The sequence below is a fragment of the Rhinopithecus roxellana genome, chromosome 11 (genome assembly GCF_007565055.1).
Source record: "Rhinopithecus roxellana isolate Shanxi Qingling chromosome 11, ASM756505v1, whole genome shotgun sequence".
Taxonomy (NCBI): domain Eukaryota; kingdom Metazoa; phylum Chordata; class Mammalia; order Primates; family Cercopithecidae; genus Rhinopithecus; species Rhinopithecus roxellana.
Window position 1 is genome coordinate 78,611,617 of NC_044559.1, and position 12,977 is coordinate 78,624,593.

Genomic DNA, 12,977 nt, shown 5'->3' on the forward strand with positions numbered 1-12,977 from the left:
ATCTACCTCCCAACTCCCAACAGCTTATCCTTTCCTGTATCACAGCCTCAGTCCTATTGAACTAAAATGATCTGTTTGCTGTGCTTTCCAAACTCAGAAGTGAGCCTTTTAAAACCGTCTTCAGTGTTTGAGGATAATTTTATCCTACAAGCCCAGCCTAGGGGTGAGGGACACCATATGGAAAACACTCAGTGAAGTTCTGGAGTGAAATAACTTCCTCATGGCTAAGGAGGAAAAGGTAATTAGTTTTATCTTCTAGGAGGAGTTCTTGGGTACCTCAGTGGTGTATCTAGAGGCAGAATTCAACCAACCTATACTTCAGCTTTCTCAATTTGGAAGAATTGGATTAACTCCCCAAAGCCCACTAATCTGGCCCAATAATTAGGATGTATCATGAGAGGGAGCACACAGACATTCAGAACAATGCTCTTGATCACGTACCAAGAATAATTATACTACTGCAGAAAAGGTGGATGTAAGTTCCAGCTGATCAAAAAAGTTGTCTTATACCCTGAAACACATTGGAAATACATTTATATTACCTGCTGAGAAAGGCATGAAGTAGTTACTTTTCTTAAAATTGCCACCTTCATCCAGAAAGTGACGAGGGTCAAACATCTCTGGGTTGGGAAATTCTTTGTTGTCACGTAGCACAGAACTCAGGGAAATTAATATGGTTGTGCCCTAGAAACAAGAGACATAGATGAACTGAGATATAAAGAAGTCATGAAGGTTGAAGACAGAGTGGTAATCACGTAGTTAAATCTTTTGATGTGCAGATGAGGAAATCCCGTTCCAAAGAAGAACAGTACCATTTCCAGATGGATAGACCAAGAAATAAGAGGCATGAGCTTAAGGCCAGGGACAATAATCTTGCTAAAGTGCCCTGCAATCACATTTGAATCCAGAGTACTTGGATATTTGGGTGCAACCCTCTGAATTTGTCCTCCTTTTCATCAAGCTTGGAAACTAGTGGCTGTCCACACTTGCTCCCCTATTCCATCATTTCAGTTTTCACCAACTTTATGTGTAGAGTATGACTTAAAGTTGAAGTCTCTGTTGACACGGGAAATGGCCACAGTATCTGTTCACAGGGCATTTGTGAATAAACACGATTGAGTTTCAAATGACGTCTTCTGGGATGGTAACAAATGTAGTGGCAAGGATAAAACTATTGAGTTCTTGTCATTGTCATGCAGTTTCTTTGTCTTCATTTAAAGATATGGGAGAGATATTCATTACAGATTTATTCTAGCTTAAAAATACAGAAGGAATGATGAAATTAGAAAAATCACCTATTTGTAACCATTCAGGTCAAGATCATCAGGTCAGGTGAGGATCATTAATGAAAGATAAAACTATTGGATGTGTAATTTGGGAAGGAGGGTGTTCAGTCTTAAAGTACCATGCCATAGATTTTCATCATTTACACATAAAAAACAACCCCTTCAGTGGAGAGATCTGGCAGATTCCAACTTATTAGGTGAGAATCTTAGCATAACCAATAATGGCATATGTGACATTATGTGCCCCTGCCTCACCACTGTGATTCAGTGGGATATTCAAAGTACTATGTAGTTTTCTTGCCAAAGTCATAACTGGAATATAATATCTAGAAAACAATCATACAAAATGAGCCTCAGGAAAATTTAAATGACTAATGACTTTAGCTCCTCACAGAGATCAACATACTGAAAGGAAACAGAGGAAATGGACTCTTCTTGATTACAGGAGATGAAAATATCAGGATACCGAAATTATGTGCCTGTTTCTTGACTGGAGAGTGAATTGAAAGAAAAAAGTGATTAAAATATTCTTTAAAAATTGGGAAATTTTAAATATAAGCTGTACAGTAAATAATATTATTGTATTAATAACTCCACAGTATGAATGCTATTATTATTATGTAGGAGAAAACCATTGTTATTGTGCTATACATACTCAAGTATTGAGGCATAAATAGATGGATGGACAGATATCAAAGTAGATATATATACACACTGCCATATGCACATACACATATGTGTGTGTAATGTTATTTATTTAAAAAATTTTATAATACAAAGGTGAGGAAAAATTCTACCCCCTAAATTTCTATATAAATAGTCTATAATTTTGTTTTTTAAAAATATTCCCTTGAATGTTTCTAAACAAGTACTATATTAAAATGTTATTAAGATGCCAAGGCAGATTTATTTCTCCAAATGTTACTCGAATAAGTAGAAATTTATAGACATTGAAGCATGACTACTATTACTTCATATTATGAATAAAAATTAATTTGAAAGATGTCATTGATCTAAATATAAGAGCTAAAACAAAAAAATTCTGGGAAAGTTAAAAGCCAGTCTTTGGAATCTTGTGCTGACAAATATTGTTTAAATAGGACACAAAAGCACAAATCAATCGCACATCTTTGCAGAAAATTCTGCTGGACAGGAATTTCTTATATTAGGCATGAATAAAAAATACTCCCTGCACAAGTCCATCCTGCCACCTGTTTTTGTATAGTATGTGAGCTAAAAGTGTTTACATTGAACAAATGCAAATAAAAAATAATATTTTTGAAACAAACATTTTATGGGAATTTTACATTTCTTTCTATAAAAATTGGAACATATCAATCCTCATTCATTTGCAGATTGTTTATGACTGCTTTCATGCTACAATAGCAGATGTCAAAAATTGCAACAGAAACCACATGGCTGGAAAAGTCTAAAATATTTACTATCTGGCCCATTACAGAAAGTTTGCCAACTCCTGTCTCAGACTATTATCTCCAGCTAGATAAATGGATCCAGGCTGTAGCAGAAGAACACATGTATCTGATTTGTAAAGAGGGTAGAATTGACCACACAGTGTTGCATTTTTCTGTACTGGGCTATTCCATGAAGAAGGGATTCAGTGGGTGATTCACTTGGGCTCTGGCTTCTCAGGGCTCAAAAGACACCAGGCACAGCATGAGCTGCCCCGTAGGGGGGTGAATGAAGAAGCTCATCAGATGCAACGTTCCCCTCCAGCAGGTCACCAAAGCTGATTCAGTGAACTGGGGAGATTGGCAACTCCTGCCTGATTCTTCAGTATATGTCTCATTTAATTAGTTCTAGGAGAAGAAGTAAGTTTCATTACTATTACCCTCAGACCCTAATTTTGAGAAACAAAACTCTTCTCTGGTTACCTCCTCTGTTTGTGAAAACAGAGTGCATTGAAGTCTTATCTCTTGTACTAAATCAGTGACCATTAGGGTAAGCCCCATAATCGCACAGTAAATTATCAATTGTCTTCTTCAAAAAATGACATTAGTAATTGCAACCTTACCAATCTCATTGCTTTTTCCCCTTGAAAATACAACTTTCAGTTATATTATTTTTTATTTTACTAATAATAAGTATTGGTTTTAATTGGAAAAAATAGGTTCGAGATGGCAACTGGAGTGTCTGGATAAATACAGAAACCATGTGATGGAAGGCATTGTAAAACCACCGAGACAAAAATTGGTCTCAAGGTTCCAGAGGTAGGAGAACCTCAGAGAGCTAAGCTAACACTGACACTCAATTTTTGACTGTCTTTGCATTACGTCCAATTCTGAATCATGACAACAGGTGTTAAGTCATTATGGCTGCCTATGGGAGAGGAATGAATCTTTCTTTAAAGAATATAAACCTCCTTTGCAATTCTGCAATTTCTTATCTGTAACATCTGGTATTTAACCAAAATTTATCAGGCATTTCAAAGATACAACTAAGTTATCACAAGAAGGAAAGTGGGGAGAGGGAACGGCAATAAAATCAGACTCGCATTAGGAAACTTTTCTCGCCTAGTTTTATAAGGCTGGCATAATCTTAATATCAAAAATCTTGAAAATTCTGAGAAAGAAAATTATAAACTAAATCTCTTGTGAATGTAAATACTGAAGTCCTAAACATTATGAAGAAGGTCAGTTCATCTTTATGTGCATACTTATTTCTATTTAGTGAGGAATGTAAGCCAAATATATATAATCTGTTGTTAAATGGATATTTGTCCCCTTCAAATCTCATTGTGATTCCCAGTGTTGCAGGTGGGGTCTGGTGGGAGGTATTTAGGACATGGGGATGAATTCTTCATCAGTGGCTTAAAGCGCTTCCGGTGATAATAAGTGAGTTCATATTCTGTTAGTTCACACACAAGCTGGTTGTTTAAAGTCACTTCTACCCCTTTTTCCCTTACACCTTCTCTTGCCATGTGACACGCTTGCTTCCCCTTCACCTTCTTCCTTGATTGAAAGCTACCTGAAGTCCTCATTAGGAGGAGATGCCTGCTCCCATTATGCCTCTTGTACAGCCTGCAGAACCATGAGCCAAAATATAACTCTTTTTAAATAAATTACCCAGCCAAAGATATTCCTTTATAGCAATGGAAATGGACTAACAAACAATTGTATAAATAGATGCCCAGAATTGACTGATAAGATTTTATACACAATGATGACATATATACATGACAGCAAACTTCTCTAATCTTGTAAAAAAGAAACTACCAAAATCTACTTCAAGCATCATTCTCAATATTGAAATGGAAAACTTCCACTGCTTCCTGCAGATTAGAAATGAGGAACAAGGATCCACACTGACACCAATTCTATTCAACACTCTCCTAGAAATTCAAGCCAGTGCAATAATTAATGCAATAAAGAGACATTAAGCCCATGAGAAATGGAAAATAAGAAATAAAACAATATTAACCCAGATACATATAATGTACACGGAAATTACAATGAATCCAGGTATAAATTATGAACAGTTATTAGTAAAATTAGCAAAGTTGACAGATTAACATCATCAGAATGATAAAAACTAATTATGTTCCACAACAAGAATATTAATTATCTAGGGAAAACCAAAGACTTGAAAGCCATGACAACAAAATCACAACATTCCTGGGAAAATAAAAGAAACCCCAAATAAATTGGAAGCATAATTATATTGAGGAATAGAAAGACTCAACGTGTCAAGATTCAGTTCTTTCCAAACTGACTTACAAATTTAATGTCACCCTGACAGAAATTCCAGCCCAATGTTTTGGCAAATTGACAAACTAATACCTTGGAATATAAGCACCTAAGAGTAGCCAAACCAATCTTGAAGAAAGATAATAAATCTGGAAAACACACACTGCCAGACACAAGAACCTGTTACAAGACTTTGTAGCCCCAAGCTGGAAACAACAGAAAGTCCAATTAAACTGCCATACATATGAGTTATGCACTTCTCTCATGGGGGGATGGTAGAGGATAAGAATGATATTATGAATTTGGGGACTTCAAAAACATGGAGTTGTAGTGTAGGAGAAACAAACTTACCTTGGGAATGAGATAGTTTCTGAATTTAACGTCACAGGTCACTGCATGGGGCAGGCTGGTGGGGAGGAGGTCAATGTATCTCTGGACCTCGTGCACCACAGCATCTGTGTAGGGCATGTGGCTCCTGTCCTGCATGCAGGGGCTCCGATTTCTGCCAATCACACGTGCAATCTCTTCCTGGACTTTAGCTGACAAGACACAAGTAAAAACTGATGGAAAAGGAGAAAAAATGGCACATTTGTTGTCCCAATTCAGGGGTACATGAATCATGATGAAGGTATCCAAACTTCACTAGAAATTTAAATTATAGTAATGGAAGTATATGCAACCTTAAAGAGAGGACTGTTACAGATGCACAAATGTGTAACTGCTATAAAGTAGGCATTAAGAAAAATATGTATACATGTAAGCAGAGAAAATTATCTTCAATAAAGGAAGGCAAGAAGAAATGAAAGAAGGAAGAGATGTCCACAAAACAACCAGAAAACAAATAACAAAAGGGCAGGGGTAAGTCCTTACTTGTCAATAATAACACTGAATGTAAATGGACTAAAATCTCCAATCAAAAGACATACTGACTGGATGGAAAAACAGGACCTATTAACCTGTCACCTAAAAGAAACACACTTCACTTATAAAGACACACATAGGCTGAAAATAAAGGAATGGAATGAGACAGTACCTGCCAATGGAAATGAAAAAATGAGCACGAGTTACTATATTTAAAACAGACAAAGCAGATTTCAAAACAAAAACTATAAGAAGAGACAAAGATCACTATTGGTAATAAAGTGGTCACCTCAGCAAGAAGGTGGAAGAATTTTAAACATATATGCAACCAACAATGGAGCACCCAGATATATAAAAGAACTATAATTAGAACTAGAGAGAGATAGACTGCAATACAGTAATAGCTGGAGACTTCAACACCCCACTTTCAGCATTGGACAGGGCATCCAGAGAGAAAATCAACAAGCAAACATTGAACTTCATCTGCACTATAGACCAAATGGATCTAATAAATATTTGCAGAATATTTTATCCAACTGCGACAGAATACACATTCTTTTCCACAGCACATGGATTGTTATCAAGAATTGACCATATGTTAGGTCACAAAACACGTCTTAAAATATTCAAAGAATGAAATAATATCAAGCATCTTCTCTGACCACAATGTAATAAAACCAGCAATCAATAACAAGAGGAAATTTAGAAACTACACAAATAAATGGAAATTTTAAAATGTGCTCATAAATGAACAGTGGGCCCATGAAGAGATTAAAAAGGAAATGGAAAATTTTCTTGAAACAAATGATAATGGAAACACAACATACCAAAACCTAGGGGCTACAGCAAGACCACTACTAAGAGGGAAGTTTACAGCTACAAGAGCTTATATCAAAAATGGAGAAAATTGACAAGTAAACAATCTAATGATGCATCCTAAAGAACTAGAAAAGCAAAAGTAAATTAAACCCAAAGTTAGTAGAAGAAAAGGAATAATAAAGATCAGAGCAGAAGCAAATAAAATTTAAATGAAGAAGGAAGAAATCCAAAACCTAAACATGCAATGACCAGTACCAAGATCAAACAAAAAATAAAAAGTATCCCAGTAGAGAAAATCCCAAGACTGGCTAGCTTTACTGCTGATTTTTACCAAACATTTAAAGAACTAATACCAATCCTACTCAAACTATCCCAAAAAATAAAGGCAAATAGAACACTTCCAAACTCATTCTATGAGGCCAGTATTACCCTGATACCAAAATCAGACTAAGACACATCAAGAAAACAAAACTACAGGCCAATACACCTGATGAACACTAATGCAAAAATCTTCAACAAAATGCGAGCAAACCAAATTCAGCAATACAATAAAAAGGTCATTCACAATGACTAAGTGGGATTTATCCCTGGGATGCAAGGATGGTTCAACATGTGCAAATCAAGCAGTGTGATACATCATATCGAAAGAATGAAGGATAAAAACTATATGATCACTTCAGTTGATGCTTTAAAAGGATTTGATAAAATTTAACATCCTTTCCTCATACAAATTCATGAAAAATAACTTGAGATAGAAGAAACATACCTCAACATAAAAAAGCTATATGAGAGACACACAACTAGTACTATACTGAATGGGGAAAATGGAAAGTCTTTCCTCTCAGATCAGAAACACGACAAGGATGCCCACTGTCACCATTGTTATTCATCATAATACTGGATGACCTAGCAAGAGCAATCAGACAAGAGAAAGATATAAAGGTTATCCAAAATGGAAAGGAAGAAGCCAAAATATCCTTGTGTGCAGATGATATAACCTTATACTAGGAAAAAACCTAAAGCTTCCACAAGATAATTATTAGAACTGATGAACAAATTCAGTAAAGTTGAAGGATACAAAATCAACATAAAAATCAGTAGTGTTGTTATATGCCAACTATGAACAAAAAGAAAAAGAAATTTAAAAAGTAATCCCATTTACACTAGCCATACATAAAATTAAATACCTAGGAATTAATTTAACCAAAGAACTGAAAGATCTCTATAATGAAAACTATAAAACACTGAGGAAAGAAATTTAAGAGGACACAAACAGACAAATATTTCATGTTCATGGATTGGAAAAATCAACATTGTTAAAGTGCCCATACTATCAAAACAATCTACAGTTTCAATAAAATCCCTATCAAAATATCAATGGCATTCTTCAAAGAAATAGCAAAAATAAATCCTAAAATTTATATGGACCCACAAAAGACCCAGAATAGTCAAAACTGTCCTAAGCAAAAAGAACAAAATTGGAAGAATCACATTATCTTACTTCAAATTATACTACAGAGCTATGCTAACTAAAACACTATGGTACAGACATAAAAACAAACACATGGACCAATGGAACAGAATAGAGAATCCACAAACAATTTCACATACCTAGAGTGAACTCATTTTTGACAAAGGTGCTGATATGGTTTGGCTGTGTTCCCAGCCCAAATCTCATCTTGAATTGTAATAATCCCCACAAGTCAAGGGTGAGGCCAGGTGGGGATAATTGAATCATGGGCATGGTTTCTTCCATACTTTTCTCATGGTAGTGAATAAATCTCACAACATCTCATGGTTTTATAAATGGAAGTTCCCCTGCAAAACTCTCTGTGTGTTGCCATGTAAGACGTGACTTTGCTCCTCATTCACCTTCTGCCATGATTGTGAGGCCTCCCCAGTCATGTGGAAGTGTGAGTCCATTAAACTTCTTTCCTTTATAAGTTACCCAGTCTTGTGTTGGCTTTATCAGAAGCATGAGAACAGACTAACACAGGTACCAAGGATGTACACTGGGGGAAAGACAGTCTTCAATAGATTGTGCTGGGAAAATTTAATATCCTACACAGAAGAATGAAACTGGACTCATATCTCTTGCCATAAATAAAAATTAACTCAAAATGGATTAAAGACTTAAATCTAAGACCTTGAACTGTGAAAGTGCAGTAGGAAACCCCTAGGGAAAATCTCCCGGACATTGGTCTAGGCAAAAATTTCTTGAGCAATACCCCACAAGCACAGGCATTCAAAGCAAACATGAACAAATGGGATCACATCAAGTTAAAAAGCTTCTGCACAGCCAAAGATACAATCAACAAAGAGAAGAGACAACCCATAGAATGGAGAAAAATATTTGCAAACTATTCATCTGACAAGAGATTAATAACCAGAATATATAAGAAACTCAAGCAACTCTATAGAAAAAAATCTAATAATCCAATCCAAAAGTGGGCAAAAGATTTGAATAGATATTTCTCAAAAGAAGACATTTAAATGGGTAACAGGCATACAAAAAGGTGGTCAACACCACTGATCCTCACAGAAATATAAATCAAAATTACAATAAGATGTCATCTCACTCCAGTTAAAATGGCTTATATCCAAAAGACAGCAATAACAAATGCTAGTGAGGATGTGGAGATAAGTGGACCCTCACACAATGTTGGTGGGAATGTAAATTAGTATGGCCACTATGGAGAGCTGTTTGAATGTTCCTCAAAAAACTAAAAATAAAGCAACCATATGATCCAACAACCCTACTGCTGTGTATATAACCCCCATAAAAGGAAATAAGTATATTGAAGAGACATCTGCACTCTCATGTTGGTTGCAGCACTGTTTACAATAGCTAAGACTTCAAAACAACCTAAATATCCATCAACAGACAAATGGATAAAGAAAACGTAGTACATATACACAATGTAGTTCTATTCAGCCATAAAAAGAATGAGATTCAGTCATTTGCAACAACATGAAGGGAACTGGAGATCATTACTTTAAGTGAAATAAGCCAGGTACAGAAAGACAAACATAGCATGTTCTCATTTATTTGTGGGATCTACAAATAAAATAATTGAACGAATGGACATAAAGTGTAGAAGGATGGTTACCAGAGACTCGAAAGGGTAGTGGGGGGTGGGAGGGGAGGTGGGGATGAATAAGACCTACTGTATGATAGCACAATAGGGTGACTATAGTCAATAATAATTCAATTGTACACTTTAAAATAACTTAAAGAGTGTAACTGAATTGTTTGTAACTCAAAAAATAAATGCGTAAGGGGATAGATACCACATTTTCCATGACATGCTTATTTCACATTGGATGCCTGTATCAAAACATCTCATGTACCCCCAAACATATTTATAACTACTATGTACCCATAAAAATTAAAGAAGATAAAAGATGAATCTGTGTATAAATTATACATTAGTATATATGATAATACAAATAAAAATAATAAAATGTTTGAGGGGGGCGGAGCAAGATGGCCGAATAGGAACAGCTCCAGTCTCCAACTCCCAGCGTGAGCGACACAGAAGACCGGTGATTTCTGCATTTTCAACTGAGGTACTGGGGTCATCTCACTAGGGAGTGCCGGACAATCGGTGCTGGTCAGCTGCTGCAGCCTGACCAGCGAGAGCTGAAGCAGGGCGAGGCATCGCCTCACCTGGAAGCGCAAGGGGGAAGGGGATCCGTTTTCCTAGCCAGGGGAACTGAGACACACAACACCTGGAAAATCGGGTAACTCCCACTCCAATACTGCGCTGTAAGCATACAAGCACACCAGGAGAATATATCCCACACCTGGCCGGGAGGGTCCCACGCCCACGAAGCCTCCCTCACTGCTAACACAGCAGTCTGCCGCGATCTATCCCCAAGGCAGCAGCGAGGCTGGGGGAGGGGCGCCCGCCATTGCTGAGGCTTAAGTAGGTAAACAAAGCCGCTGGGAAGCTCGAACTGGGTGGAGCTCACAGCAGGTCAAGGAAGCCTGCCTGTCTCTGTAGTCTCCACCTCTGGGGACAGCGCACAGCTGAAGACCAACAGGGGAAGTAGCGAGAGCCGGTGCAGACGCGAACGACTCTGTCTGACAGCTTTGGGGAGAGCCGTGGATCTCCCAACGCGGAGGTTGAGATCTGAGAACAGACAGACTGCCTGCTCAGGTGGGTCCCTGACCCCTGAGTAGCCTAGCTGGGAGAAATCCCCCACTAGGGGCAGTCTGACACCCCACACCTCACAGGGTGGAGTACACCCCTGAGAGGAAACTTCCAAAGGAAGAATCAGACAGGTACACTCGCTGTTCAGCAATATTCTATCTTCGGCAACCTCTGCTGCTGATACCCAGGCAAACAGGGTCTGGAGTGGACCTCAAGCAATCTCCAACAGACCAACAGACAGTCCTTCTGACTGTCAGAAGGAAAACTATCAAACAGGAAGGACACCTATACCAAAACCCCATCAGTACGTCACCACCATCAAAGACCAGAGACAGATAAAACCACAAAGATGGGGAAGAAGCAGGGCAGAAAAGCTGGAAATTCAAAAAATAAGAGCGCATCTCCCCCTGCAAAGGAGCGCACCCCATCGCCAGCAACGGATCAAAGCTGGTCAGAGAATGACTTGGACGAGAGGAGAGAAGAAGGCTTCAGTCCATCAAACTTATCAGAGCTAAAGGAGGAATTACGTACCCAGCGCAAAAAAACTAAAAATCTTGAAAAAAGAGTGGAAGAATTGACAGCTAGACTAATTAATGCAGAGAAGATTGTAAACGAAATGACAGAGATGAAAACCATGACACGAGAAATACGTGACAAATGCACAAGCTTCAGTAACCGACTCGATCAACTGGAAGAAAGAGTATCAGCGATTGAAGATCAAATGACTGAAGTGAAGCGAGAAGAGAAACCAAAAGAAAAAAGAAGAAAAAGAAATGAACAAAGCCTGCAAGAAGTATGGGATTACGTAAAAAGACCAAATCTACGTCTGATTGGGGTGCCTGAAAGTGAGGGGGAAAATGGAACCAAGTTGGAAAACACTCTTCAGGATATCATCCAGGAGAACTTCCCCAACCTAGTAGGGCAGGCCAACATTCAAATTCAGGAAATACAGAGAACGCCACAAAGATACTCCTCCAGAAGAGCAACTCCAAGACACATAATTGCCAGATTCACCAAAGTTGAAATGAAGGAAAAAATCTTAAGGGCAGCCAGAGAGAAAGGTCGGGTTACCCACAAAGGAAAGCCCATCAGAATAACAGCAGATCTCTCGGCAGAAACTCTACAAGCCAGAAGAGAGTGGGGGCCAATATTCAACGTTCTTAAAGAAAAGAATTTTAAACCCAGAATTTCATATCCAGCCAAACTAAGTTTCATAAGTGAAGGAGAAATAAAATCCTTTACAGATAAGCAAATGCTTAGAGATTTTGTCACCACCAGGCCTGCCTTACAAGAGACCCTGAAGGAAGCCCTAAACATGGAAAGGAACAACCGGTACCAGCCATCGCAAAAACATGCCAAAATGTAAAGACCATCGAGGCTAGGAAGAAACTGCATCAACTAACGAGCAAAATAACCAGTTAATATCATAATGGCAGGTTCAAGTTCACACATAACAATATTAACCTTAAATGTAAATGGACTAAATGCTCCAATTAAAAGACACAGACTGGCAAACTGGATAAAGAGTTAAGACCCATCAGTCTGCTGTATTCAGGAGACCCATCTCACATGCAGAGACATACATAGGCTCAAAATAAAGGGATGGAGGAAGATCTACCAAGCAAATGGAGAACAAAAAAAAGCAGGGGTTGCAATCCTTGTCTCTGATAAAACAGACTTTAAACCATCAAAGATCAAAAGAGACAAAGAAGGCCATTACATAATGGTAAAGGGATCAATTCAACAGGAAGAGCTAACTCTCCTAAATATATATGCACCCAATACAGGAGCACCCAGATTCATAAAGCAAGTCCTTAGAGACTTACAAAGAGACTTAGACTCCCATACAATAATAATGGGAGACTTCAACACTCCGCTGTCAACATTAGACAGATCAACGAGACAGAAAGTTAACAAGGATATCCAGGAATTGAACTCATCTCTGCACCAAGCGGACCTAATAGACATCTATAGAACTCTCCACCCCAAATCAACAGAATATACATTCTTCTCAGCACCACATCGCACTTATTCCAAAATTGACCACATAATTGGAAGTAAAGCACTCCTCAGCAAATGTACAAGAACAGAAATTATAAGAAACTGTCTCTCAGACCACAGTGCAATCAAACTAGAACTCAGGACTAAGA

General features: G+C 37.8%; 1 protein-coding gene and 1 pseudogene across 1 annotated transcript in view; one reads left to right on the forward strand and one right to left on the reverse strand.

Annotated features, from left to right (window-relative positions):
• LOC115900313 overlaps window positions 1-12,977 on the forward strand; it is a 113,107-nt pseudogene that overhangs the window by 22,444 nt on the left and 77,686 nt on the right.
• Window positions 1-12,977, reverse strand: part of LOC104665355 (cytochrome P450 2C9-like) — a 51,549-nt gene that overhangs the window by 3,136 nt on the left and 35,436 nt on the right. Inside the window, 2 exon segments of the mRNA XM_030940959.1 lie at window positions 543-684; window positions 5,342-5,529. Coding sequence (XP_030796819.1) covers window positions 543-684; window positions 5,342-5,529 — 330 coding nt within the window.